General features: G+C 47.9%; 3 protein-coding genes across 7 annotated transcripts in view; 2 read left to right on the plus strand and 1 right to left on the minus strand.

Annotated features, from left to right (window-relative positions):
• Window positions 1–1,516: 1,516 nt before the first annotated feature.
• On the minus strand, window positions 1,517–15,063 carry GEMIN7 (gem nuclear organelle associated protein 7). Of its 5 annotated transcripts, none has more exons than XM_081019512.1 (2): window positions 14,806–15,063; window positions 1,517–1,941 (listed from the first exon to the last, which is right to left on the minus strand). In XM_081019512.1, the coding sequence occupies exons 1-2, from the start codon at window positions 14,809–14,811 to the stop codon at window positions 1,558–1,560; spliced, it is 390 nt and encodes a 129-aa protein (XP_080875638.1). In that variant the 5' UTR covers window positions 14,812–15,063; the 3' UTR covers window positions 1,517–1,557. The 5 variants fall into 5 exon arrangements, with proteins under 5 accessions (XP_080875638.1, XP_080875639.1, XP_080875641.1 ...); XM_081019513.1 differs by having other exon boundaries at window positions 1,517–1,938; window positions 14,806–15,052; XM_081019515.1 differs by lacking the exon at window positions 14,806–15,063 and adding an exon at window positions 5,792–5,883 and having other exon boundaries at window positions 1,517–1,938.
• LOC308484262 (bone morphogenetic protein 2-like) lies at window positions 6,019–11,765 on the plus strand. The gene is made up of 3 exons (XM_081019052.1): window positions 6,019–6,247; window positions 7,692–8,032; window positions 9,380–11,765. The coding sequence occupies exons 1-3, from the start codon at window positions 6,219–6,221 to the stop codon at window positions 10,273–10,275; spliced, it is 1,266 nt and encodes a 421-aa protein (XP_080875178.1). The 5' UTR covers window positions 6,019–6,218; the 3' UTR covers window positions 10,276–11,765.
• Window positions 15,064–15,429: 366 nt separating the features above from the next.
• The window catches only part of PPP1R37 (protein phosphatase 1 regulatory subunit 37), a 51,147-nt gene continuing 39,864 nt past the window's right edge, over window positions 15,430–26,712 (plus strand). Inside the window, exon 1 of the mRNA XM_081018627.1 lies at window positions 15,430–17,808. Coding sequence (XP_080874753.1) covers window positions 17,052–17,808 — 757 coding nt within the window. The 5' untranslated portion in view covers window positions 15,430–17,051. The remainder of the gene's footprint in view (window positions 17,809–26,712) is intronic.

Here is a 26,712-nt window from a genome sequence, read left to right on the forward strand (position 1 = left end):
ATAGGAGCTTCTAAGGACGTGCGCTTCCTTTCATCCCAAAGCTGTGTGTGATAAGCCCTGTGGAGATCATGCGCAGCAAGGAGTGAGGGTGGGAAGCCCAGGGGCTTCCGCTTGCGTCCAGAGCCAGCCTTAGGAATAAGCTTCTCAGCTCGAAAGTTGTGAAGCAAAATGCACAGGCACAAATCAAAGCAACTACTATGTGATAATCAAGCCTGCTCCTACTTTTGGGGTTTTCCCCCCACCAATGATTAGAGTCAGGACTAGGGCTGGGTGAGACATGGTTTTCAACACTGTGATATATCACCAGCTAAACATTGTGGTATAGTGATATATCATGGTGTCTGAAAGAAGGATGGAGCTATGTCAAGGCACTGGCTGGCTTCACAGTTTTTCCTGCATTGTGATTTTTGCTGGCGCCTGCTCTTGTCATTCACTTCCCCTGCAGGAGGCAGGGGAGAGCTGAGCTGGCAGAGTTAACAGGCTGCAATAATCTAGAGAGGCATTGTGATTTTTGCAGAGCGCACACACACACACGCACACAATCATGATTTGAGATGTGTTGGCAGGTCAAAAATTATGAAACTGGTATCACAAAATTGACTTCACACCTGTTTCGGATGTTATATTGCCCAGCCCTAGTCAGGGTGCTAGAGTGAAATATGGTCACATAAGTCCAAGGGCAGGTACAAATTACCCAGGGGGACCCTTTTCTGGACACAACAGCCTTGCTAGTGCAGCATCCTGTTCTCTCTGTGCAAATCAGTGTGAATCAAAGCACCGTGGCTGGAGTCCTCAGCGGTCAGTAGGCTAAATGGATATTTCATGATGGTTTATGATAAATTCAAAAGGATAAACACAAAAAAGGCAGGCCTGTGTGCGAGCCTGAACTGAGCTGCAATGCATTTTTTAAAAAACAAGGGCCCCTTAATTCACTTTCATCTGAGCTGAAGCAGCTGAGAATTTCCACTGCACTGCTAGTTTCAGGTAAATGCCAAAGAACATGGGAGACCCAGCACCAAGCTTCTGCAGCCAAGTGCCATCCCTCCAGGGATGAGCGAGGCAAGGTTTTAAGTCCTGCCATTTGTTTAGAAGCAGCTGCTGAATCAGCATTTGCTGTATTGCAATGCTTTATTGCATGAGAGAATAACTCCCTCTACAGTGTTGATGCTGTGTCACTGCTAGTGTAGTTAAAATGGGGCTGCCCACAAGGAGGAGGGATTAGCAGGCTTAGGGGGAGACCCCCGAAATAGCAAAAATGGGAGCTTGTAATGATGGCAATACTGGGGAAACAAAACAGGAAAGCGGTGGGGTGCAGCGCTTCATACTGTGACACTTTGTTACAGCTCCTACTTGCAACACAGACCCAGAATCTGGGAGGCAGTGCGTGCAGAACAGTGAATCGTTCAGAGATGTCTCCTCTGCAGTTCAAACTCATTACTTAATTTGTCATAGCCCGCTGGACATGTCTGCTATGAATGACCAGAGCCTGCTCTCTGCAACTCAAAGGACTGAACACTTGCTTATAAAAGGTGCTTTAATAGTAAAAAGGCAGAGCTGTCAAAGCTCAAAGGAGTATGCGATGATGTCCGAACATCGGAGCAGCGCTTCTCTCTGTATCCCCAGTGGAGTCTGAAGCTCGGAGACCTGGAAGTTCAGGATGTCAATGTCGGACGCTCCAAACAAAGCTGTGACCTTGACCCTCTCGTACATGGTGAATCTGACGGGCCGCCCAGCCATGGCTGAGAGGCTGCGCAGGTAGCGTTCTCGAAGTGTCACACGACTTTGCTGCTCCTGCTCTAGGTCTGCTGTGCTGCCAGAGGAGAGGCTGGCAGGACCAAGGGCCTGGAAACGGGGAGAGTTGGGATCGAAGCCGCGGCTTGACCCGTCGGGTCCGTGGGGCAGGCGGATGACCGCAACCGGCACCTTCATTGTGCACCCCTGCTGGCAAAGAGGAGAAATATGTTATACTAATGGCCCCTTCTTTGTGTCAGCAGCAGCAGGTACTCTTAAGGAATAATTCAGGAGGTAGGTGCTCCTATGGCTTAGAACACATTCTGCCCTCCTGTCTGTCTTGCTGAGCAGACCAAGTTCCCTCTATAGTTTAAGCTGTTTGAAATAGACTGCAGGATTTTTTGCTCTTGTTGCTGTGTTCCATGATCATTTTAATTTTTAAAGAAAAGCTTATATGTTCAAGGAACCTTATGATTCTGCGCTGGGAGAGAGAAAACCCCCAGATTTCTAGGTCCCATGGCTTTAATGTTCGGATTTCTCACGCCTGATCAAGATGGCTACAAATTTCACATTCTGTCTTCAACTGGTGGGTCGCAACAGGAGCGCTACCGCCGTGCAAATATAAGTTAGAAGATTTGAGAAACGGGTCTCCAAATGTGTGTTTGAGTTAAATGTGGGTCATGGGGTGTGAGAAGGTTGAAGACAACCAGCTCTAGGTAAGCAATGTACTTTTTGGGTGGTAGGTTGGGGGTTGGGAACCTCGGAGCAAAAGCGGCCTTCCAGCCCCTGCGTCTCCCTCCAGGCTACTCTCTTCTGTCAACCTTGCCCCTAAAGTGCTTTTGCCTGCCTGGGCTGTGTCCTACAATGGCGATGAAGCCTCTTGCTAGAAAACCTCTGACCTTCACACAGCTGGAATGTAGCACACTGTACAAAAGGAAAAGTCTCACCCATTGCTCTGCCCAGGTCTGTCTCTGGCCCTGCCCACCACTGGTTTGCAGCACAGCTGTTCGGCACCCCGCCCCCCATTACCCATAAGAGAATGAAAAATGATTCCCACCCTGTGCTGTAGATTTAGGGGAGAGGTGAGCCACTGACTTGGCATTTTGGGTCACTTCTGCCCTGTGCCAAGGGCAGAACTCTTGCCAGCTGGGAACTCTGCCTGCTGCAGTGGCCATGGCCGCTGGTCTTCAGGCAGCAGAGGGTTAAGCACAGGCTTATGGGGGCCAGTAAACAGGAAGTGCTGCTGCACGAGGACAGCCTGTTTTCCCCTCTGGACGGTGGCGGCACCAACTTGACGCTCCCTCACTGTGCCAACATCCTCTGTGGCGGGCGGCCAAGCCCAGGGTCAGCGGCAAAGAGGATGTTTTGCACAGCGAGCTGGAGAAACAGCCGCCGGCAGCCAAGGACAACTCTGGTGCAAGGAGGAGAGCGAGAGGGGTTGGCCTGGGCCAGAAATGGATGCTGCTGAATCCAGAAGCTTAGACTTTTAGCCAAACACTAGGTAACTCTAGTTGTTGTTGTTGAGTTGTTTAGTCGTGTCCAACTCTTCGTGACCCCAGGGACCAGAGCACGCCAGGCACTCCTGTCTTCCACTGCCTCCCGCAGTTTGATCAAACTCATGCTGGTAGCTTTGAGAACACTGTCCAACCATCTCGTCCTCTGTCATCCCCTTCTCCTTCTGCCCTCCATCTTTCCCAACATCAGGGTCTTTTCCAGGGAGTCTTCTCTTCTCTTGAGGTGGCCAAAGTATTGGAGCCTCAGCTTCAGGATCTGTCCTTCCAGTGAGCACTCAGGTCTGATTTCCTTAAGAATGGATCGGTTTGATCTTCCTGCAGTCCATGGGACTCTCAAGAGTCTCCTCCAGCACCATAATTCAAAAGCATCAATTCTTCGGCGATCAGCCTTCTTTATGGTCCAGCTTTCACTTCCATACATCACTACTGGGAAAAGCATAGCTTTTACTATATGGACCTTTGTTGGCAAGGTGATGTCTCTGCTTTTTAAGATGCTGTCTAGTTACCTAAAATGAATTTACTGCTTCCTCTCCACAGCATCCCTGGTGGACAGTAGCTTGGAGAAGAGGCGGTTAACCCCTGGGCCGATTTGGAATTCCCAAAGTTCCTTGCAATGGGAAAACCTGTGACAGTTGACCTCTGTTGGGTTTTTAGTGGAGACGTGCCCCCAGAGGAGGATTGATTCCACAAAGGCAGGGCAGTACGCACTAGCTTTGGGAGAAAGCAGCATGATTCACAGTCCTCTAGGCTCAAAGGATCCAGCCACAGAGCAGCACTTCTGCTGCCTCTCTGCCCAATTTGTCATGCCCGTCTTGAATACTTCCAGTTGGTTGCCACTGAGTGAGGTTCTGCCATGGGTGTGATTGCAAGAGGGCTGCCTGTCCTCAGAAGAGGCTACCTGCTGCATCTCTGCCCTTTGGGTCCCAGGACTAGAAGAGGATTGAAGTGGGAGTAGTAGAAGCAGGCTACACACAGGCGTAGTCTGCACCTGCCAGTGCAAAACTCGGGTAGGGAATATACATAATCTGGGGGCGAGGGCTCTCTGTTGCAGCAACTGCCTCATCGGGTGCAAACCTGGCCTAGCTGAGGGAGGTAGCATGGGTGGACATGCCTTTCCCCAACTTGTAAGTGTACTTTTGACAATAAAGAGTTAACTCCTCCTTCTGGACATTCATTGCCTGACAGTGCTGTGACACACTCCATGAATCTACGCCATCCTCTTCCAAAGTCATTCAAGTGGGTAGCCAGGACATGTACATACAGGTTCAGCATGCTCTCTGAACCAACTGGGGGGAGACAAAAAGCTCCCGATTTTTCAATTCTGGAGCGCCAGAGGAAACCTTCCCGTGGTTCAAATGGACCACGTTCCATGGACGCTCCCGCAGAATTTTCCTGGTGTCGGTGGTGGACTCAAAGCACAAGTTGCTGCTTGGGAATGACGGTGGCTTGCTTAGTGGTCAGGGTCCCCAGCATGAGCATGAAGAAAAGCATCCCAGAATTGTAGAGTTGAAAGAGACCCCAAGGGTCATCTAGTCCAACCCCCTGCAATGCAGGGATCTCAACTAAAGCAGCCATTATACTGCACACCTCCAGCTTAAGGAACTGCAATTCTGCCTTGGGGAAGGACAGCCGAACTGCTGCGCATTCAATCTGGCTTAATGTGCGCCTGCAGCCAAGACCTTTTTTCCAGCTTAGGCTTCTGGGAGGGAATGCCGCCAGCTTCAGCCTTGCTGGAGATTACCTCTCCCCAACCCCTCACCCGGGTCCCCAACGAGGCCACATTCCTGCACCGTGTGTTTGTTCCAAGAGTCTGCCTTGGGCGATGACCGCAGCGCTTCCTCCTCAGGCCCTGTTGACGCGCTCTTTCCACAGACAGCTCGTTCCCGGCGCGTGCTGTCTGGTGGCGGAGGAAGCGCCGGCCCCTGAAAGCCCTCTCCCCCCTGGCCTGATAAGGACCTGGCCCAGATCTCCTGCACTCCCAGGCAGCACGCCAGGAAGAACGGGGCCTGGGGAGGGGGTGGGTTGGCTGTTTTTCTGGCGAGGCTCATGCCTTTGGGACGGCACCAGGTTCTGTTTGAACGCGACCTGAGAATAATCGCACGTGTTACTTTGAAGAAGGGGGGGGGGAACAGTCAAAGCTGCAATGTAAAAGCCTGCATTGACTTTGCAGGCTTGTAAATTGGGCTGCCAGCACAAACGCTGGGAAACTAGCCCCGTGCCAAGCGAAGCGTTGGGGTGGGTGACCTATCCCTGTTTTTCAGTGTGTCTTAGTAGCAGGTTGATAAACGTCAGCTCCAGGTGGTAAGCAGCGCAAATTTCAGACTGGAAGGGTTGGCCTTCAAACAGCGTCACGTCACCAATTTTGGCTCATGGTAGCAGCACCTTCTGGGTGTTTTTGAAGGCCTGTTGCTAACCGGGCGGGGGGCGGGGAGATGAAGAGTCGGCCAAATTTGGCCACCTCGTGTCCTTGGCCCAGCTGTTAACTGGTGAAGCAGATGTCCCATAATTTTCTGGGGTGGAGATGCAATTCGCCTCCTGTTCCTCACCTGGGATCAGAGCTGGCATAGCTCTCTTGCCTTTCTGGCAGGGCCGAAGCGAGTGGCGAGTCCAGAAAATGGGCCACCGTGCTGTGCTGGAGAGAGCGAAGAGGCGACAACTCACAACAAACTTGTTTGTTCTGGCTCGGCCTCCTGGCCTGGTTGACATCACATCCTGAAGGCAGCGAGGACGGCACCTCCACAGGCAGGGTGGGCAGAGCCCCAGCGCTCTGGAGAAGAGCTGGGAGGCTGGCCGGCCTCTGGCTCACTTGCCGAGCGAGGGAAGGACGACGTAGGTCGCTGGGGAGAAGCGGGGTGGCCATGGGGCAGTGCGGGCTGTTCCCTGGCTTGGGCGACCTGAGAGAAGCAGCAGCAAGGTTGGGAGAGACCTAACGGCAAGGAAAAGCTGCTGGATTTGCAGGAGTGGGGAAAATGGATGCCTGCCAACAGCCTCAACCTTTGCAAGTAAGTACTTCTGAGTGGGGCAAGGGGGGGACGGACATCCACACTGTCAACAACACTTCAGAAAAGCAACACTACCCTCCTTGTGGACGTGCTTAGAGGGCTCTTATGGGCAGTGCCCTGGATGGGCCCTTGCTTGCTCTGCTAATTTTACATGTATTAACCAAGGCTTGGTGAAAAGGGTGTCTCAAGATAGCATCCAGCAGCAAGATGCCCTCATGAGAAGCTCCACCCACTTGCCAGTCTGCCTGCCCACCTCTGGCAGAAACCACACCCAACTAGTTGCATGGTGCCACGTTGAGGGCAAGGCTACGGTCACCGTTCCAGAATCTTCCCACATTCATCTGCACAACACCTCAAAGGGCTTGTGCAATCTCCGGGGTACAGCTGACTTGAGTGCTTATGTTCAAGGCTAGTTGCAAATGTCGGCCTGTAGCAAATTGTGCCCATTTCGTGGGTGTTATATGGCAAGCTCTCTGTGCCTCGGTTTTTCTCCTTCATTGGTGGGTTCTCCTCTGCTGGAGGTTTTAAAACAGAGATTGGGTGGCCATCTGCCAGGGTTTCTTTAGCTGAGATTCCTACATTGCAGGGGGTTGGACTAGATGACCCTTGCGGACCCTTCCAACTCTACAATTCTATGGATGACAGAGGATGACTTCCTCTTTGGTAAGCTATGGGGAGGGTGAGTGAGGCATCAGGCAAGATTGCCCACCCCAAGCCTAGGCAAATGGAAGATCAAGGAAGAGCAGGGATGTCAAGACATTAACAAAGGCCAGGACTTTCTCTTATCTACAGCAGAATTCTTTCAAAGGCAAAAGACATGCTCTTGAAACAAAAACAAAAAAACGCAGCACACATCACTCTCAATAATCTAACTCGCTTGCTCCAAGAAGCCCCTCTGCCTTCTCGCAACACATTTTTTTTGGCACTGAAACCCTTTTGCAAAGCAAAATGTGCACTTGATAAAATAAAGGGATCTGAACTCCCCAGGGTTTTGCTCTGTTCAAAAGTCTCAGCAGAGGCATCTTTCTTCAGGCTTCTTTCGTACTCACTAAGACCTCTGCTAGCAATTTTCCTGCAGCATCCTGCAGAGACGGTCTGGGAGAAATTTAACACGCATACACTCTCTGAGGTTATATCCTAATGCCACAGAATTAACTGAACTGCATCAAATTATACTGATGTGCAGCATGGGGTAATTTCCCCCACTACCAGCAGGGGGCACGATGCTAAAAAGGCAACCCAGTTTTTTGACTGGCTCCCTTTAACTATACTTTAATCTACAGTATACATATTCCAAGTCGAATGCATTCTTTTATTTTCTGGTTTTTTTGGGGGGCGGCGGCAGGGAGTGGAGACAGAAAGGGAAAAACAACCCTGGAAATCCAATTCTGTCTACAAGCCACATTCACCAACCATGTCTTTGTCTTCCCTCTGCCTTCCCCAGTTCCACAATGGTTTCTGGTAACTTGGCTGTTTTGGTGGTCCTGCTTATACCTCTTGAATTCTGGAGATCTGGAGGCCTCCTAGCGGCCTCTCCAGGAACTGCTGGCGAGCATGACTCCTCAAAGCAGGTCCCTATCCAAGCCCTCCAAACCATCCTGCTGAGACGCCTGGGCTTGCAACGGCGCCCGGAGCCAAGGGCGGGGCTTGTGGTCCCCCAATATCTTCTGGATCTGTACCAGTTCTGCTTGGGGAAGGCTCCCTCCTCCCTCAAAGAGACAGAGCTTCCCTTCCTGGAGGAACAAGCCGGGAGAGCCAACACCATCCGCACCTTCCACCATGTTGGTGAGCTTGCGATTGCCACGTCCGCCTTCAAATTCCACGTTTGGGCCGTTGGGGTGGCTGGGGCCTTGAAAAATTGGTTGGGGTAGCAGCAGAGGGGAGAAAAGTGGGGAAATTTAACCCAGGCCCTCCAGGAGTTGCTAGACTACATCTCCCATCATCTCCCTGAACATTGGCCATGCCAGCTGCAGGGGCTGATGGGAGCTGGAGTCCAACCAGAGACAGCCACAGGCTCTCCATCCTTGAAGTGACTGCACAAAACCAGGAGCCAGGGACAGGGATGAAGGAGAGGTGGAAAGCTGTAGATAAGCGGCCGCACTGCGTAAAGGGAAAAAGAGGTAGCTCAGCAGGCAGGAACCTTGCTTTGCATGCAGAAGGTCCCAAGTTCAATCCTTGACACCCCCAGTTAAAAGGAAAGCCCCTCTGTTTGCCCCGGTCCTTGGAGAGCAACTGCCAGCCATGGCTGACAATAAGAGGCTGACAAATAGCCTGACCTGGTAGAAGGCTCAGTTGGGAGAGCGCAAGACTCTTCATCTCAGGGTTGTGGGTTCAAACCCCACATTGAAAGATTCCTGCATTGCAGGGGGTTGCACTGATAGATGACCCTTGTGGTCCCTTCCAACTCTACAATTCTGATTTTGACTCTGAGGGTCAAACACGCTTCATCGAGGAGGAAGGAAAGCAAAGCTCCCTAATGCCAAGATACTTCAAGAATGCCCCCATGCTCTGCTTACTTAAGGAAGATCTCTTCTTTTTTCCTCTTGGGTTTTGGGAGGTGTATGATTTGCCTTGGGTTACAGCGCCACCTGCAGAGCAAGCAAGGCAACAGAGCCACACACAGGGTAGGAGGCGCTTGCGTTATCAGCAGAGCCAGGAACCCTGCACCACTTCAGGCAAGGACATGTCACTTCACAGAAAGGGATGCCAAATACAGTTCTGATTCTTTAAAAATCCCAAAACAGTCTAAGAAAAAAGTGCTGCACACTGAATAGCCACAAATAAGTATTTTCTTTTATTTTAAAAAGTTAGGGCAATAACTTTAAGACAATTTACAGGGAACAGCTGTTGCTTGAGAGCTTCTTAGAAGCATCTGGCTGGATGCAGGGGGCAAAACACAGATGGGCTAGATGGACACTTGGTTGGACGCAAGAAGGCAATTCCTGCAGTCCTGGCATGGGCAGCCTTTGTGAATGTTGCTGAAATACAACTCCCACCAGACCCAGCAAGCATGGTTCATGGCCAGGGGTGATGGGAGCTGTAGTTCAGAAGCATCTGCAAGGCCAAAGGCTCCCCACACCAGCCCCAAACACTCAGTCCTCAATCCCTTTCCGGCTTCTGTTTCACATCTAGAGGATCTGGAAAACACCCCTGAAGCCATAGATGGTTCGCTCTTCTTCCTGTTCAACCTGACCTTGCTGCCTGTGGAAGAGGAACTGACCGCCCTGGAGCTGCGCCTGTACCACTCGCAGAAGGAAAGCAGGGGTTTCCACATCAACATATACCACGCAATGGGCCCCCTACCCGTTTCCGGAAACAAGAGCAGTCTCCTCCTGGCTCGCAGATTCTTGGCTCCCAAGCAGCCCAGGTGGGAGAGCTTTGACGTGACCGCCGCTTTCCAGAGGGCCGGGGGCCAAAGGCACCACCTTGGGTTTCTCATTGAGGTGGAGCGCCCCAACGGCAGCCACGAGCTTCCTCAGCACCAGGCTCCGCTTCGCGCGAGGCGGTCTCCCGGAGAGGAGGAGGCCCAGTGGGCTCTGGAAAGGCCTCTGCTGGTCACCTACAGTCACGACCGGAGGGGGCAGCCTTTGACTCGTGGGAAGAGACAAAGCAGGAGCCAGCCGGGTGGGCTAACCCAGAAAGGAGGCCGAAGAGCCCCCAAGGGGCCAGCCTCCCGCAGCAAACGCAAAGGCCTGAAGCCCAAGGCCAAAGCCAGCACAAGGTGCCGGAGGCAGCGCCTGTTTGTAGATTTCAAGGAAGTTGGGTGGAACGACTGGATAGTTGCCCCCAGCGGCTACCACGCTTTCTACTGCTCCGGGGAGTGCCGGTTCCCGCTAGCCGACCACATGAACTCCTCCAGCCACGCTGTGGTGCAGACTATGCTGAGCTCGGTGAACTCCAGGGTGCCCAAGGCGTGTTGCGTCCCGACGGACCTCAGCCCCATCGCTATGCTCTACCTGGACCAACACGACATGGTGGTCCTGAAGACGTACCAGGACATGGTGGTGGAGGGCTGTGGGTGCCGGTAGAAACCACAGAGCAGGGATAAGCCTCCTCTCAGGTAACCCAAGCAGAGGGCTTGGCACCGTCACGAGTCTTTCTTCAGGCAACATGGAATTAATGTATGGAACTTCCTACCACAAGAGGGGGGGACAGCCAGAAGATTAGATGGCTCAGCTATGAGATATATGGGATATCTGGGCACAGAGGCAGCATATGATTTAACACCAAACACCAGAGGCAAACAGGCAAAGGCTATCACCAGCCTGCTGTACGAGACAGATGTACCTTGCCTCTGATTCAACAAGGCAGAATTCTCATATTCTTATCACGCCTCATCAAGTTCCCTATACGATGAATAGCTGCTGTTGTTGTTTTAAACTGTGATGACCTTTAGTTGAGCAATAAATGAGAAAGCTACCAAGCCTGTCACAGTGAGCATCCTTAAACCAAGGTGAAAACTGTGTGACGGTGTGGTTGCCACTAAAGGTGAATTCACATGACCAAAGAGAATCAGCACCAGACATTCCCGAAAAGATGATTTGGAAGAGCTGGCTGACTTTTCACACATTGTTTATGGGGAACCTGTGGCTCTTCAAACTTGCTGGACTCCCAGCTCTCATGGACCCCAGGCTGCACAGCCAATGGCCCTACAGTGCTTGAAGGACCACAGGCTTCCCCGATTCCTGCTCTAAAATAGAAGCTCTCTGTCAGAGTGCTTATCCGGTAGAGGAGAGCAGTGGAACTGACATTTTGGGTGAAAAAATGACAGATGTGTGCTCCCAGCAGCTGTTGTGTGAAACATGAAGCCCTCCATAACACTTTACAGCAGGGATGTGGATTCCAATCCAATCTCCATCAGCTCCAGTCATCATTGCCACTAGTCAGGAATGATACAAGGTGTGCTCCAGCAGCACCTGAAGGGCTGAGGGTTCTCCACCCCTTCATTAAGCGTCTAATACCCCTGGGGGTTGTTTCTAAGCAGAGGGGCATCATAAACCTCACTGCACCAAATGTGTGGACAAAAAGGCAGCCAGAGACTGACACAAGAGAGCAGGTGGTCCATATCTTATTGGTGGAGAGTCAGCATTTTCTTCTGACCAGGGTGGATTTGATTTAAATCAAATCAATTTAAATCACTAGTCAGTAAGACTTGGTTTAAATCCTTTTTTTTTTTTTTTTTACAGAAATACTCATTCTTGGTGATATAATCTTAATATTTACAACGAGATGAAGGTTTCATTTTTTGGAATAATAAATTTTCAGAGTGCTTTTTACAGTTTTATCAAAAATTACTGACTTGCACAATTATTACACAAAGATCCCATGACTTGCGGAGTATTCTGCTCACAAGGTTGCACTTTCATTTTTACTGCTTCACACTTAGCTACTTATGCAGATCTATTCCATTCAAAATAAATCTGTTCATTGAACCTCTTGGAACTTAGCATTTGGTAAGGGGCTGATTCTGTGTATATAAATTTGCAAAGGAACAATGGGATTAAAGTTTTTTCCTCAACTCTGTATGTTTATTTTATAACATTTTTCCTGTGAAGAGAAGGCATGTTATCTCTGCAGACACAAATTCACCCTTTTGAGAACTGCAAAAACAAGTATCTGTGATAATATCTTCTCATTAGAAAAGCTGCCCCAAATAATCTTACAGAAAGCTCTGGATGAGCATGACATTGTGAACAGATTAATGGAATTCATTTACCTAAAAATTTAAACATTGCATGTAAAGCCTCATGCTACATAATTAAAAACAAATCCTTATTTCCTGATGAATAGCATTTGGACTATAATGTAACTTAAATAGAAAACCATCTTTAGAAAGATTTTCCCTCCAAAAGGTAAATTTTAAAAAATCCAATTTAAATAAAAAAAATCCAAATTAAATTTAAAAATCTGATTTATTCATTTATTTTTAAAATAACTGACTTTATCCACCCTGCTTCTAACTACATACACCGAAAAAGCACCTTGCTAGTCATTGCTTCTAAGCCCCTACTTGGTGTCTCAAGGCAAGTCTCAAGTTCTGCTTCATAGCAAGGAAAGGGACAAAAAGCTCTGAGGAATGTGGTGGGGAGAATTGTAGCACTCAACAGGAATATGGTGCATTTTAGTGCATTGTTTTAAGTCAGCCTTCTCCAAACTGGCACACATCCACGCCCAATGTTGTTGGGACTACAATGGGATGGTGAAAGTTGTAATCCAAAAAATCTGGAGGCCACTTGGCTGGGGAAAGTTTTTCAAAGGGCACAATATTTCTACTTTTGTGTCCAAAAAAAAAATATGTATACAATGGTGAAATAAACTGTACAGCTTTTGCTGATGTTTTTCTTCTTTTAAAAAAGATGAAATATGGGTGTAAGAAAATGGGCTAAGATGCAACATTGAAGCTTTATGAAAGAGATGTCAGAGTTAATAGTGCACTCCAAAGTAAGTAATGTAGAGAGACAGAGCCAGTATCATGTGAGTGGATTCCAGTTTACAGGTCTGAAATGGGCTGGACAGGATGCAAGGATGAACAGCAAGAAAACATCTATAAACACTTTTACCCCACCTTCCCGTCATCAAGACATCCAAGGAAGCTACGTACACTAAAGGGTGGACACTGAAAAACCACACTATCAAAAACACATCAGAGTGAGCAACTAAACCAAATGTGGAGCAGGGCAAGAGAAAAATAAACCAGAGACCCAGGAAGATTTAGCGTGGGAAGAGCTTTTGAGAATCAGAAGCTGGGTAGATCCAATCAATAATAGAAAAGTAACAGATGCTGTAATTAAAAATTAAAATGAAACCTGTATAACAGGATTCTTACTATTAAACTTTAAAGAATACAGACATATATTAAAACTGAATCATGCCCTCTCTCTTATACAGCTTGAGGCTATTTTTAGTATTAAAAGCAATTGAGAGGGAAGCATTTTATTATGAAGGTTAACCAACATAATGGGCACAATGGGCCTTGATTAATGTGAGCTTCCTATTGCACCGTAGCAAATAACCACATACCTTAGGATGTAGGCATAATCAGTGCTTTTTTCTGGGGGGACACAGGTGTACACATACCCCTAAACATTTTGTGAATCTTTGCATTTTTGTCCATTTACTGTATTTATTCTTTCCGATTTGAACTATTAAATGGTGATTTTCTTGAGTCAAAATGAGAGTACCACTAAACATATATTTTTTTTAGAAAAAAAGCACTGGATATAATATATTTCTCCATCTCCTACATGGGTTACTTTATAATCTGGCCTTAGCCACCAGACCTGGAGTTATAGTCCAAAACAGGGGTTGGGAATCGCTAGTCTATGGGCCAAATTTGGCTCAACCCAAGTTGCCATTTTCCCTGAACCGCCCCCACCTATCCCATACCTCATGACCTATGTGATGTCAGGGGTGGGGGCAGACAGAGATGCACCTGGATAACAACCACAACAACAATTTATTATTTACAACAACAACAACAATAATTTATTATTTATACCCCACCCATCTGGCTGAGTTTCCCCAGCCACTCTGGAGGGCTCCCAATCGAGTGTTAAAAACAATACAGCATTAAATATTAAAAACTTCCCTAAACAGGGCTGCCTTTAGATGTCTTTTAAAGATAAGATAGCTACTTATTTCCTTCACATCTGAAGGGAGGGTGCTCCACAGGGTGGGCGCCACTACCTAAAAGGCCCTCTGTCTGGTTCCCTGTAACCTCACTTTTGCAATGAGGGAACCGCCAGAAGGCCATCGGCATTGGATCTCAGTGTCCGGGCAGAACGATGGGGGTGGAGACGCTCCTTCAGGTACACAGGACCGAGGCCGTTTAGGGCTTTAAAGGTCAGCACCAACACTTTTAATTGTGCTCGGAAACGTACTGGGAGCCAATGCAGATCTCTCAGGACCGGTGTTATACGGTCTTGGCGGCCGCTCCCAGTCACCAGTCTAGCTGCCGCATTCTGGATTAATTGCAGTTTCCGGGTCACCTTCAAAGGTAGCCCCACATCGAGCGCGTTGCAGTAGTCCAAGCGAGAGATAACCAGAGTATGCACCACTCTGGCGAGACAGTCCGCGGACAGGTAGGGTCTCAGCCTGCGCACCAGGTGGAGCTGGGAGACAGCTGCCCTGGACACAGAACTGACCTGTGCCTCCATGGACAGCTGTGAGTCCAAAATGACTCCCAGGCTGCGCACCTGGTCCTTCAGGGGCACAGTTACCCCATTCAGGACCAGGGAATCCTCCACACCTGCCTGCCTCCTGTCCCCCAAAAACAATACTTCTGTCTTGTCAGGATTCAACCTCAATCTGTTCGCCGCCATCCATCCTCCAACCGCCTCCAGGCACTCACACAGGCCCTTCACCGCCTTCACTCAGTCCGCTCCATGACTGAGTTCCCCAGAAAGCAGCTTTGAGCTTCGCCTGGTCATGACGCCAGGCCCAAACGCTTCTTCCCACATCCTGTATTAAGCTAAAAACTCTTTGAAAACAGACGCTCCTCTCTCTGGCCATAAATATTGCCTCTCAGTTATGAAACAATTCAGTTAACGCCGACTAACCTGCATAGGCCTTGGTTCGGTCTCCTCAAGTCGTCATGGCAACCCCAAACCGTTCCGCTCAAAATTGCGGGCCTCAAAGCGCTCAGCACGTTGGCGGCCGGGACAGGAAGCAGCAGCCTCTTCACCCGGAAGTACATTATTATGAGCGGACGACAAGCCGCTCTTCCCTTATCGGCTTTTTTTTTAAAGGTTCCCTCTGCTAATAGGAGGACTGGGAACTCTATGACTCTGCCCTGTATGCCCCTAGGCGGCGGCGAGCGGCGTTGGCCCATGTGCCTGCACCCCGCCTCCCGCTCCTCCTAGCGATTGGTGGGATGAAAGATGAAAGGGAAGCGCGTGATCGTTACGTCATGATCAGGAGGCCCTCCGTGTTCCGCCATTCCTTGTCTCGCCGTCAGCACATTCGAGGACACCCATCCTTCCATTTCCCTCTTCGCCGCTTGGGCAGGAGGATGCGAACACGACTAAAAATAATAATACAATATTTGCTTTTTGCCGCCCCACGCGGAAAGCCGCCCGGCAGGTTTATCCCGCGCCGCCCCGCCCCCCCTCACTCGAGGCCGCTGTTGTCGAAAGTGCCGTAGCTGAAAAGCAGCTGGCTGTCGCCTGGCGAAAGGGAAGGTGGGGGCCGAGAAGTGAGTGTGGGAAGGAAAGGAGGGGGCAAGCTTGGCTGCGTTTTAAAAAAACAACCAGCGCCGTCCGCCGGCCGGCCAATCCGAGCGCCGGAAACGGGGGCACGTGACCCTGTCGGCTCCGAGCGTGAGGTGGGTGTTTTGCCAGAGGAGCCGCCGCCGCTGAGGGGGACGAAGGTAGAGCCGCCACCGCCGCTGCGTTTGCCGAGGGAGGGAGAAACCCCTCGCGAAGGCTCCTGTGGTCGCGGAGGCTGTTCCACCCGCGCGCGCGGAAAGGGCCTCGGCGGATGCGCAGGCCGCTGGCGCACTCGCTGCTGGCGGCGGCGGCGGCGAAAGAAGACTGCGAGGAGGAGGCTTCTCTCGGGTCCGTCCCTGGCTGAAGCGGCGGCGCGGGAGGGGGCCGCTCGCTCGGGACGGGCCTCTCTCTCGCGCGCGCACCTGCCCGGCCCTCCATCATCCCGAGCGTGTGGCGCCTTTGCTCTCCCTCCTCAGCCCCGCCGGCGCCCAAGAACCGGCTCCCTCTTCTCTTCTTCCCCCCTGCAGCCTCGCCGGGTGCGTATTTGCCTCGGCTCAGGCAGCCCCGCCAGCCCTCCCCTCTTCCCCTTCCTTTCCGAGCCTGCCACCACCAAAGCCCTGAGCCAGAGGATCAGCAAAGGCCCTCTTACCCCTCAGCAACCGACGAAGAGCCTTTCTACGACTTTCCATTACTAATCACGGTTTATCTACCCCACCCCCTAGCGCCGATATCTTGATAGGCATCGCCTTTCCTCCAGAAGGATAGCGTTTGTTTATACCTTTTGCCATCCCTCGCCCCAGCACACACGCACACCAAAAAAGAGAGCGGGCACTCACCTTGTTCCCTTTAAACGCTTGGCAGAGTCCCTACTTACCTGTGAGGCATTAATTGCTCTCTGGTTCTTACCACGCACACCCAGGCACCCGTTTCTGTAAAAGCGGGACAGCTGCGAGGTTTATTTTCCTCTGCAGCTTGACACTAGTCCTTTTAGCCCTCTTCTGCCAGCTATTCCTGTTTATGCTGCAGGTGTTTTTAGTCTACACGCACATAAGCTTCCCACACTACTCAGACGGGACTGTTTCCTGTTACGATAGCTCTCGCTTTCACAAGGAACCTGTGCATTTCCTTTCCTGGGCCTCTGGAGCAAACGTTGGCCCCATTTTGTTCCTTTTCTGTTGGACCTTTTTCTATTCTGCAGGTGTTAGTTCCAATCAGTCCTTCTTCAACCATTATACTAACACTCCATTGTTTACCCCTACTGGGTAAAAACGTAACGGGCAAGGGAGCATTCCACATTTTCCAGACCAGCAAAATATTTCCGTGCCCTGCCAAATCTTCACAGAAATTGACCCAAGCCCATTTAAAGTAGTGCCCTTTTTGTCTTGCTCGCTCTCCTCCAACCCTAAGTAAAGGTTCTATTTCTTGTACCAAAAAGGCAGGGGTCCTCCCTGCATCCTCCTCCAGGTGATCCCATTCATCATTCATGGTCTCATTGCACCATTGCTGGGAGGAAAGGGTCTGGAGACCTTGGGAGCCTTTTCTTGCCAGGTGAAGGAAGGTGAAAAAGAGACAGGAGGTGACCCCTCAGTAATGACTCCATGAGAAGGGAAGAAGGAGAGCTCTCCCTGACAGAAACGTATCACGCTTGCCTGGCCATGGAGTGTGTACAAGTCTCCCCCATGCAGCAGCAGCAAGGGAAAGCTGCTGAGGGGGACCACCTCATGCTGCTGCTGCCACCTCCTGCTGTGCAGAAGGAAGAGGAGGGCCTGCTAAGGGCTTCTGATCCTTGGGCTGTCTCTCGAGTGGACGGCAGTCAAGGTGGGACAAAACTTCAAGAGGCTTTGGACTTTTCATCACATCTTCAGAATACAGAAAACCTCACGCACAGCCCTCCCACGCTAGGGAGCCATCCTGGCAGAGAGATGGTGGGCAATTCTACTGCATGTCCTTCAAAGGAGGATTTGAAAGATACTGAGCGCTGTGATCTGGCAGAGGAGCAGTTGCAGCCATCGGGGAAAGAGACTTTGAGCCATCCGCTACAGGAAGAGTCGCTGGCAAATAAGGTGGCCTGTAATAATCCTCCTTTGGCCACAGCTGCCGGAGAATGCCTTACGGTTGCTGAAAAATGTTCTCAACAGAACAACTGTTTGCAGGAAAAATTGGACTCCTCTTCACAGAACTGTTGTTTAGGCTTGGAAGCAACAAGTAGAGAGAGTCCAGAAGATGACCAAACAAGCCATGGTTCTCTGCCTGCTGATGATGGGAAACTGAAGCCTGGTGCAAAACATGTCACATTTCCTTCCGATGAAGACATTGTGTCTGGGGCTGTGGAACCCAAAGATCCTTGGCGTCATGGTAAGCAAGTTCCAACTTCTCTAAAGACCTTTTTCTCTTCTTGCAGCTGGACTGGACTTGTCCAAGCCAGTCCCTTTATTCACAGGATTGGCAATTGGTTTATAGTATGAGAACTGAATATTTCCTTTTATCTTTGTTAGTCACTTATCTACCAAAAGCTCTCAACACGTCTTATGATCAAGGGTTACAAACACAAAGCTATGCATCCAATTAAAAGTAAGTGCATGCTGTAAAAGCAGAAAGCTGATACAACAAGATGAACTAGGAAATAACAAAGCAATAGGCACTGATCTGCTCTTGAAAACAGGAACATAATTCAGTTGTCAGACTAAGTTCTAGAACAGCCACCCCCAACCTGGTGCCCTCAAGATATTTTGGATTACAATTCCCATCAGCCCCAGATGGTGCAGGCATGCTTCTAATGTTCCCATTTTATGGCTGCAGAACTGAACTGTTTCCAAGGTCACTCACTGAATTGGTGACTAAGCACAGAATTCAATCTGGGGCTTCTGGTTCATGTCTGATATTCTAAGCACAGAGTAGCCCTGCATAAATGACTTTTATTGGGTTGGTTCATACAGAATGCCAAACTAATTTGCACTCGCCCCCTTCTTTGAGTAGACTGTGAGTAGAAATACAGAACCTTCTGCTTTTGGTTAACCACCGCTTGCCATGCTGTCTAAATCTGGACAAACGGGTTCATCCAAACTGTGGATAATGGAAACAAGCAAACTTCCAGGCATAAAGCTGTCTTGTCACTAACGGTGGTTAAGATGAACCATGGTTTAGGGCCTGGACAATATAGTTAAAAGTGTGGTTGATCTCAAGCAGAAGTTTACCATCTTCTTTCTGTCTGCTAGATAGAGGAGGCTAGGATAGGAAAGAAGCATGTGACCCTGGGTGGGAGAAATTAGGCTTATTATTGTAGTGCTAAACTATGGTTTAGTATTGCATCCAAACACTGCCATAGTGTATGCATTGTGGAGTTTTAATGGCTCCATTGTTTAATTTTAAAATACAGTATCTAGCTTCAGATAATTTTTTTAAAAAAGCTAAATGGTGAAGTATTATTATTGATAATTCATATCACTAGTTAGTGCTATTGAGAATGCATTATCATTGAGCATTTTTCAATAATGAAAAATACTATAGTATTATACACAGGACTGAAAAGTTTATGAATGCCTGGTTGATAATAATGTTACATTGGTGGTAAGAATTTTTCATTCCTGAACATGTCCTGTTACATGTGTATTTTTTCCTCTTTCAAGTTACACATTCCTTGGAATCTAAAAGCCTGATCCTAAGATTTCTTATGGATAGCACAAGGGTACATTTGGATGGTGTATACCACAAGTGTTCTGTGGCAGAGCATGATGTTAGAATTGTGTTGCAGGTATGCATGCTGTGCAAGTGCGTTGAGAACAATTTTTTTTGCACGTTTTGTATGCCATTTTAAGATGTCTTTTTCAAAGGATCTGTCTAACCTTGGATTATTACGTTTGCTTGGGAGCTCTTGATCTCCCTCCAAAGCACTTTCCTTCTTGTTGCCCACCCCCCAGTTGTAAGAGCATCTGAGTTGCTCTAGTTTTTCCGAGGTTGTATTTGGAGATTTAAAATTTACGTATGATATTTTTGACAATACCTGTGCTGATCTTCCAGAACTGAGAAATAGGGTCAGAGTCAACTTAATAGCTGTGCAAGCAAGAGTCAACGCAGCAAGTCCCACTAGCACCAAGGGGCTTGCCTACCCCTGCAGCCCCATAGTCTCTGAGGGGTTGTTGGGGGAATCCCCATAACAACACATGGGGGTAGGGGAGGAGAGAGAAGAGTGTTTCATCCGGCAAAGAGAAATGCTTGCACTGACAGAACTATCCTAATAGTGTGATGTTTAATTCCACCCGTTGAATTGAACATTGAACAGGAATGTAAAGTTGTCCCAACTTTTCCTTTGCTTTCCCTGAAGCCTTTGTTTTGAGATAAGTGGATGTTTAGAGATAAATGGAGGTTAAGAAAGTAAACTTGAATGCATTTACACTTGTTGAGCTCAAAGGAAAATATGTGTAAATACTTTTGTTAGGAACGCCAGGTGGATGTACAGATGTTAGGAGGAGAATGACCCTGTAGTCATTTTTCTGTCCCCAAGTGCGTGGTTTGCCTTACCTATCATAGATTCATAGAACTACAGAGTTGGAAGGGACCTTGAGGGTCAAACAGTCCAACCCCCCTGCAATGCAGGAATCTCAGCTAGGTCCTACATAACAGATAGACATCTAAACTCTGCTTAAGAACCTTCAAGGAAGGAGAATTAACCACCATTCAAAATTTGCCAGGTTTCAGGTGCACTTTGCACCTGGCTATTGGCCACTTTCAACTAAGTGAAAATGCCAGGGCGCCAGGTTGGCGCCTGAGGTCTCCACCATGTGGAGGTGCATGCCTAGGTATCCTTTGTATCTCGACTGTTTTCACACACTAATACCCTATCCTGTGGAATTCTATCTGATATATTTTATCTGCGTTATCAGAATGAATTTCAGGAACCAAAAAGTTGTATTGGAAAATAGGACGTTTGGACCATCTGGCCCCAAAATGAGAACTAGGCATTCCATTTTGGTGACTGTAACTCTGCTTTTAGGAGCTGTTTGGTGCCTAGCTTATATATCTGAGTTTCTACACTTCTCGTGGGAGTCTGTTCTACTGTTGAACAGCTCTTATTGTCAGAAAGTACTTCCTGATGTTTAGCCAGAATCTACTTTCTTGTAACTTAAATCCATTGGTTTGGCTTCTAGTATCTGAAGCAGGAGAAAACAAGCTTGCGCCATCCTCCATGTGACAACCCTTGATATATATGAAGATGGCTATCATATCTCCTCTGTCTCCTCTTTGCCACAACTTCACTTGATCCGGACACTAGATGCAGCCTAGAATAGCATTAGCTTTTTTTTGCTGCTGCATCACACTGTTGACTCATGTTCAGCTTGTGGTCTACTAAGACCCCTAGAGAGCAGTTTTGATGGGGTCACACCAGATGTGTATTTTTATAAATTAATTTGTGGTAAGTTAGAGGTAACGGGAGAAAGTGTATGTGACAGAACAGTTGTGGTCTCATAAATTATATTACTTTCAATGAGCCCCTTAACATTTGGCCAGTAGGACAAGACTTGAAATGATAGTTTTTAGGCAGTTTCCATAGTAAACGCATTGCATACTGGAGAATGAATACACATTTGATTGCTTTATGCATAAAGCCAAACTACAGCTGCATCATTATTTTACATTCGCACTGCTCCCTTCATGTTCTCACTCCTCGTTGCTTATTTCCTCTTTCACACAAACCAGTAATGGTTGGAATTAGGTTTGCAGCCTTGGTTTAGGGTGAAAAAAAAATCTATAATTTACTGATTTATGTAACTGCAACGGTAACTGTTTTTCACCAGTACATATTTTATGTAGAAAATAAAATATACATAGCATAATCAGAAGAGAGTACATAAAAGCAATACTTAACTAACTGCAGAAGTTAACTAGCTGAAGCAGAGAAAATTAAAGGAAAGTGCAGAGGACAAGAGTCCTTCTCATGGTGCCAAACCATAGTTTGGTGTTACAACTGAAGTAAGCCACGGTCATGATTTTACATTATTGTCAAATGTGGTTTTATTATTATTTTTTAGTAGGGGGAGGTGGGAGGCTGCAGACCATAATTGTATCAACAATGTTGTATTCTATTAGAGTTGTCTGTATCTGTAAGACCAGATACAGGCTTTTGGCTGATTGATATCAAATGCCCTTTTAAAATGTGTTGGGGAGGGGGGATTATTGGGTTGTTCTTGTTCTTGTTATGTGTTTTGTGTTTTTATATTGTGATTTTATCTTGTGAACTGGCCTGAGATCTGCGGGTATAGGGCGCTATACAAGTGTAATTAACGTAATAAGAATAATAAATGTTTCAGTTGTGCATTGGGTTGAGGATGGTGAGTTTGTGGAGTGTTAAAAAACAACCCACTTACGGTATTTAGGCAGAAAACACAATAGACAGAAATGGCAAGATCTGCTTGATTCCCTCCCCCCCCCCCTAATTGTTTCTGACTCTTTAGAGTGGCCACCAATTAGTTTTTGAACACACCTTTACAAGCATGTGGTTTAAAAACTATAATGAAGAGTGACACCTATCCATAAGGAAATGCCGCTTGTGTTGGTGGGACTTCATTGAGGCAGTAGTTCCCTGTTCTGCTAGTAGACATGCCTGGTGGCTACAGATACAGTCACAACACAATTACATCCTCTATCACTCAGTGGAGTCAACCAGTTTTCTGTGCCTACATATCTACATATAAGGAACCTTGGGCTAGGCAATTTTCTGGTTTCATTGAAGTCAGTAGATCAAGTTTCCCTTGCAGCTCTTTTTGCTTTATTGCTTGTTTATTGGATTTCTTGCCCGCCTTTCACCATAAGGTCTCATGAGGTATGCAGGAGTTGCAGTGTGTACACAGAGATCCTACAGTAGCCATGGCCTTCCCAGTTGGTACAGCAGTTTGCTGCGCTTATTCCTCTGCGCTTATTCGTGATCTGAGCCACTTCCTCTAGAAGTGGAGCAGGAGAATACTGTGAGAATACTGTGTGTGTATCAAGAAGCCCCCAGAGCTCTTAGTCAGTGATTATGAGAGAGAGATTGTGTGTGTGTGTGTGTGTGTGTGTGTGTGTTGCACAATGCCCATATGTTGTGGGTCATGGTGCTTTGTTGCAGATGGCTGTGTGGCTTAATTGAAGTGGTTGTCATATAAAAGCAGTGATTGATTCAAACAGGGACAGTTGGAGCTGTTAATTTCGCTTTCAATATCAAATGCCCCTTTAAATCGGATTATGGCAGCAATGCATGCGCGTAACACTTGTGTTCAGCCTTTGCTCAGGTTCATGGCATTTCAGAGCCCCTTGCTATAAATTCCTGTTCAGTTCAGGAATCTGGGGCTTGTTCTCTGACGGATTCTGCACTGCCTTCTTGAAAACCAATGTCTTTTATTCGCATGTGCCAACAGTTCTGTTGGTAGTCAAACATTGTGTGCATAATCTGTTTTTGTGGAAAACATTCTCCCTCTCTTAATTGTATACCCGCTCCAGTTTCAGTCTGTTTTCACTGATGCTAGTTTTAACCTCTTATATGGTTTTGCAGTGTTTATATTTGGGCTGAAAGTAAAAAATGCAGGACTGAAAGAGGAAAAAAGAACCTCAAATGTGCACATAAGATAAATTTGCCAGTACATTTGGTGTAATAATTCTTCAGGGGCAACTATAAAAACTAGAAACATAGAATCATAGAATTGTAGAGTTGGAAGGGACACCAAGGGTCATCTAGTCCAACCTGCTGCATTGATCTGAAGTCCTCAATTCAAGTTTTGCCTCTGTCTCAAATTGGTGAAGTGTCCCTCAACATCAGCACCCCTCAACTACCATATGAAGATACTGTCTTGCCTTACAGGATTGCTGTAAGTATATCTTGGGTATTGTTCTGAAGTGCTTTGAACCCTGTGATGTACCATATGCATGCATTTGTCTTTTATGACATGGAGAAACATAGCAGGATCTAAGTCTTTGCTGCTTCTTCCTCTGGCACACAGCAGTGGGAGAAGGGAGCAAAAGAAGTGGGTGGTGGTTCTAGGCTATAAGTGGGTGGCCATCCCTGCCAAACCTAACCTGCAAAAGCTGAGCTGAGACACCGAGTCACATGCATGCAAGGTGATTTGTGAAAAGGCAGCCTTCCTTTCATTATGCATTCTCACTGCTTCCTATTATAAGACAAACCTTCAGCTCACACTCCCACACCCTTCAGTTGCTTTCAACAAGAGAGGGGAGGTATCCTCTTGGCACATTATGCAAATGTTATGTGACAAGAAGAAAGCAATATGCTTTTCATGTGTTCGTCTCCACTCAGGGCGTATCCAGAAATCCACCAGTTGGTTTCACATTGCCACACAGGTCATACATCCTACCCATGCAACCTGTGCCATGGGTTCTTCATCAACAGCATGCCAGCTAGGCACAAAGCTTCCCCTGCAGTGTGCCCCTCTCATGGTGTCATTTGGGAATGAGACTACTAGGCGACTGCCACTGAAGCAGGGTGGGTGGGTTGTATCCTGTCCAAACAATAGCTGATAACGTATTTTCTTTGAAAAGGATCATTCTCGGGTTTCTTGGTGTTGCTGTGGCTGATTTCTTTATCCAGACATCTCCATAAACGCTGTACTTTCCTTCTGTTCCTTCTGATTGCGCCTGTGGTATGCGTTGCCTACGCTGTTTTGGGTCCTGTTTTCCTTGACACCTGTCAGGTCCTGTTATCCAGATAATCATTGCCCATCCGTAAGGGCACAGCTGCTTGTCTGAGCCAAGGAAATGTCTGGGGTTTTTTTTGGGGTTTTTTTTGCACCACATTTAACTAGAAAGGATGTTAAAGCTGAAAGCCAGCTTACTGCATGAGCTTTAAGAGAGCTCAGAATTTTTCTTAATATTGTACTCTCCCCGATGTCAGCTGCTGGATTAATGCTGAACTTTGCTACTGCTAGTATGTAATGCTTACACAGCAGGGTTTGAGACTCACCATCCCATAATCAACTAGCTAAGGAAGCATTATGGTCTTCTAGGTACATGACAGCCCCCACCTGACAACCAGGAAGCTTTATGAGCCCCTTGTGGGCTACTGTACATCTGTGCTTGGCTAGGTGGATCAGAGGCTAGCAGGCCGGGTCTGGTCACAGGCACTGTCCACCAGCAGTGCTTGTTGCACAACAGCAGTTGAGCCCAGGCCCAAATCGGGGCCTTTTCGCAACTGCGATCAGAGCAGGAAGTGAATGCCATTTGTTGGTGCAACAGTGTTTGTGTACCCAGGGCCTTCAGATTTATCAGATGCACTGTCCTCTTTTTAATTCCAGCCTGCAATGTAGAATTTGCTTTTTCTTGACTGTAAGGTAAAGACTGTAGATGTTAGCATTTCTTGTCCTCTTTCTGGGTGACCAACTGCAAAGGAAGACGGGGCTCCTCTGTCTTATCAGAACATAAGAAGTGCTCTGCCAAATTCAATGAAGTGCCCATCTTGTCCAGCATTTTGTTTCCCAGAGTGGCCACTCCAGTCATACGCTTCAGGAAATCCCATAGCCCATGAAGGCAGCAGACCACTCCAGGGACTGTGATTTCTGTCTCTGAACCTAGAGGCTGCATTTAGCTATTGTGGCGAATAGCCACAGAAACACTTCCATACATTTGCCTAATCTCTTTTTAAAGCCCTCTAAACACACAGCTACTGCACTGTCCAGTGGCAGCAAATTCCATTAATCATGCAAAAAGAGAGAATATCACTCTAATAGTTTCTCCCAGCATGGCAAGCTGCACCTACCAAAATTCTGTCTTCTACCAGCAATTCAAGGGAGCATAAGGCTTGTCCTTCTTTGCATCTGATTGCCTCTGTGTCTCCCAAAAAACATACCCCAACACAAACGAAGAAGCAAGCTATAGCAAAACAGAATGATGGTGCCAGCTGGTGTGAAGTGTATTGGGTCAGGGCAAGACCCATTTGTGCATCCTTATCATCCCACTTAAAATTACCGGTAATTTTCTCCACCTGTAGCTAAAGATGTAAAAGCCCAGGGGGAAATGTGGGGTGCATTCCCTCCCCCCACCTTTGTCACATCTATCTGTGAGGTTTGACTGGATTCAGGGCCCACCTTTGATTCAAACCGGCAAACAGGCTTCTGTTAATACTACTGCTATTAACATTTATGCAGTGCTTAATCAAAAAACAACAACAGCTCCCTACCCCAAAAAATGAAGAGCTTTGCATAGATCAAAAAAAGACAGACCCTCCCTGCAAGCGCACAGTCTAATAACGAAGTATTTGTACCATTTACCCAAGCCTGTTTATTCAAGGCAGTTTAATCCAGTTACAAAGGATGACTTTTTGTTCCATACCACAAATCCATCGTTCAGTAGCAGCAATACAAAAGATGGCAATCTGGATGTGCAAACAACATTATAACAACTTTGGTCTGGAAGTCAGTCTTTGCTGATGTCGAGTGCATGCACGGCTTATGTAGACAAACTTAATTTCTTCCCCCGCTGCCCTTCCTCCACAGAACTGTCCTGTTACTACTGGTGAGGTTGCAACCCAACAGTTGGAAAAAAGCAATGCCTTAGATGCTTTGGACTGTGACTCTCATCAGCCATAGGCAGCATGGCTGATGGGAGTTGTAGTCCACAACATCCAGAGGGCACTTAGGTTGGGTAAGGCTGCGCTCCACATCAGCTCCTTGGAGCTGGTAAGGAGGCCCAGATCTCTGACTGCTGCAAAGGATCTCTTGGCCTTGGGCAGCCTTTTGCTCTGAGCATGACCCTCCAGCTCCTCCTTGCCTGTCCAGCTGTCTGACCACAGCAAGAGAGTAGACTTGTCTGCCACAGTCATCTCTGGCCAGTTGTGGAAGCTGCTAGCCATTGATCAGCAGCGGCCATCCCTCACCTATGAAATTGTTCGATTATAGAGCAAATGAATGGGTTATTGGTGGTTGCTTCCCATTCACAGTTAGCTTGCATCACTTTCGTGGCCTTTACACATGGGAAGAGAGGACGGTGACCTTTTCTCAGTGTACTTTGGCACTTTGACTGGTCTAACTGGTTAGAAAGCATTTAAATTGCTTCTGGCAGGGTGACGTAATATAATGGTGTTTGGGCTGCATGGAGCCTCTGGGTGTCGTGAGCCCTACAATCCCGACTAGCTCGTGGGGTAGCAGGTTGATTTCAGGTGAGAAACAAGAGGAGTAGAGCGGGAGTGATTCCATAGGTGGGGAGCTGCCCAGGAAGGGCCTATCTGCCCCTTTGATTTTAGACGCTGAGAAAGGGGAGACAGTCCTGCAGGTGCCCTGCCCA

The sequence above is a fragment of the Podarcis pityusensis genome (genome assembly GCF_964106645.2).
Source record: "Podarcis pityusensis genome assembly, chromosome: 8".
NCBI lineage: Eukaryota > Metazoa > Chordata > Lepidosauria > Squamata > Lacertidae > Podarcis > Podarcis pityusensis.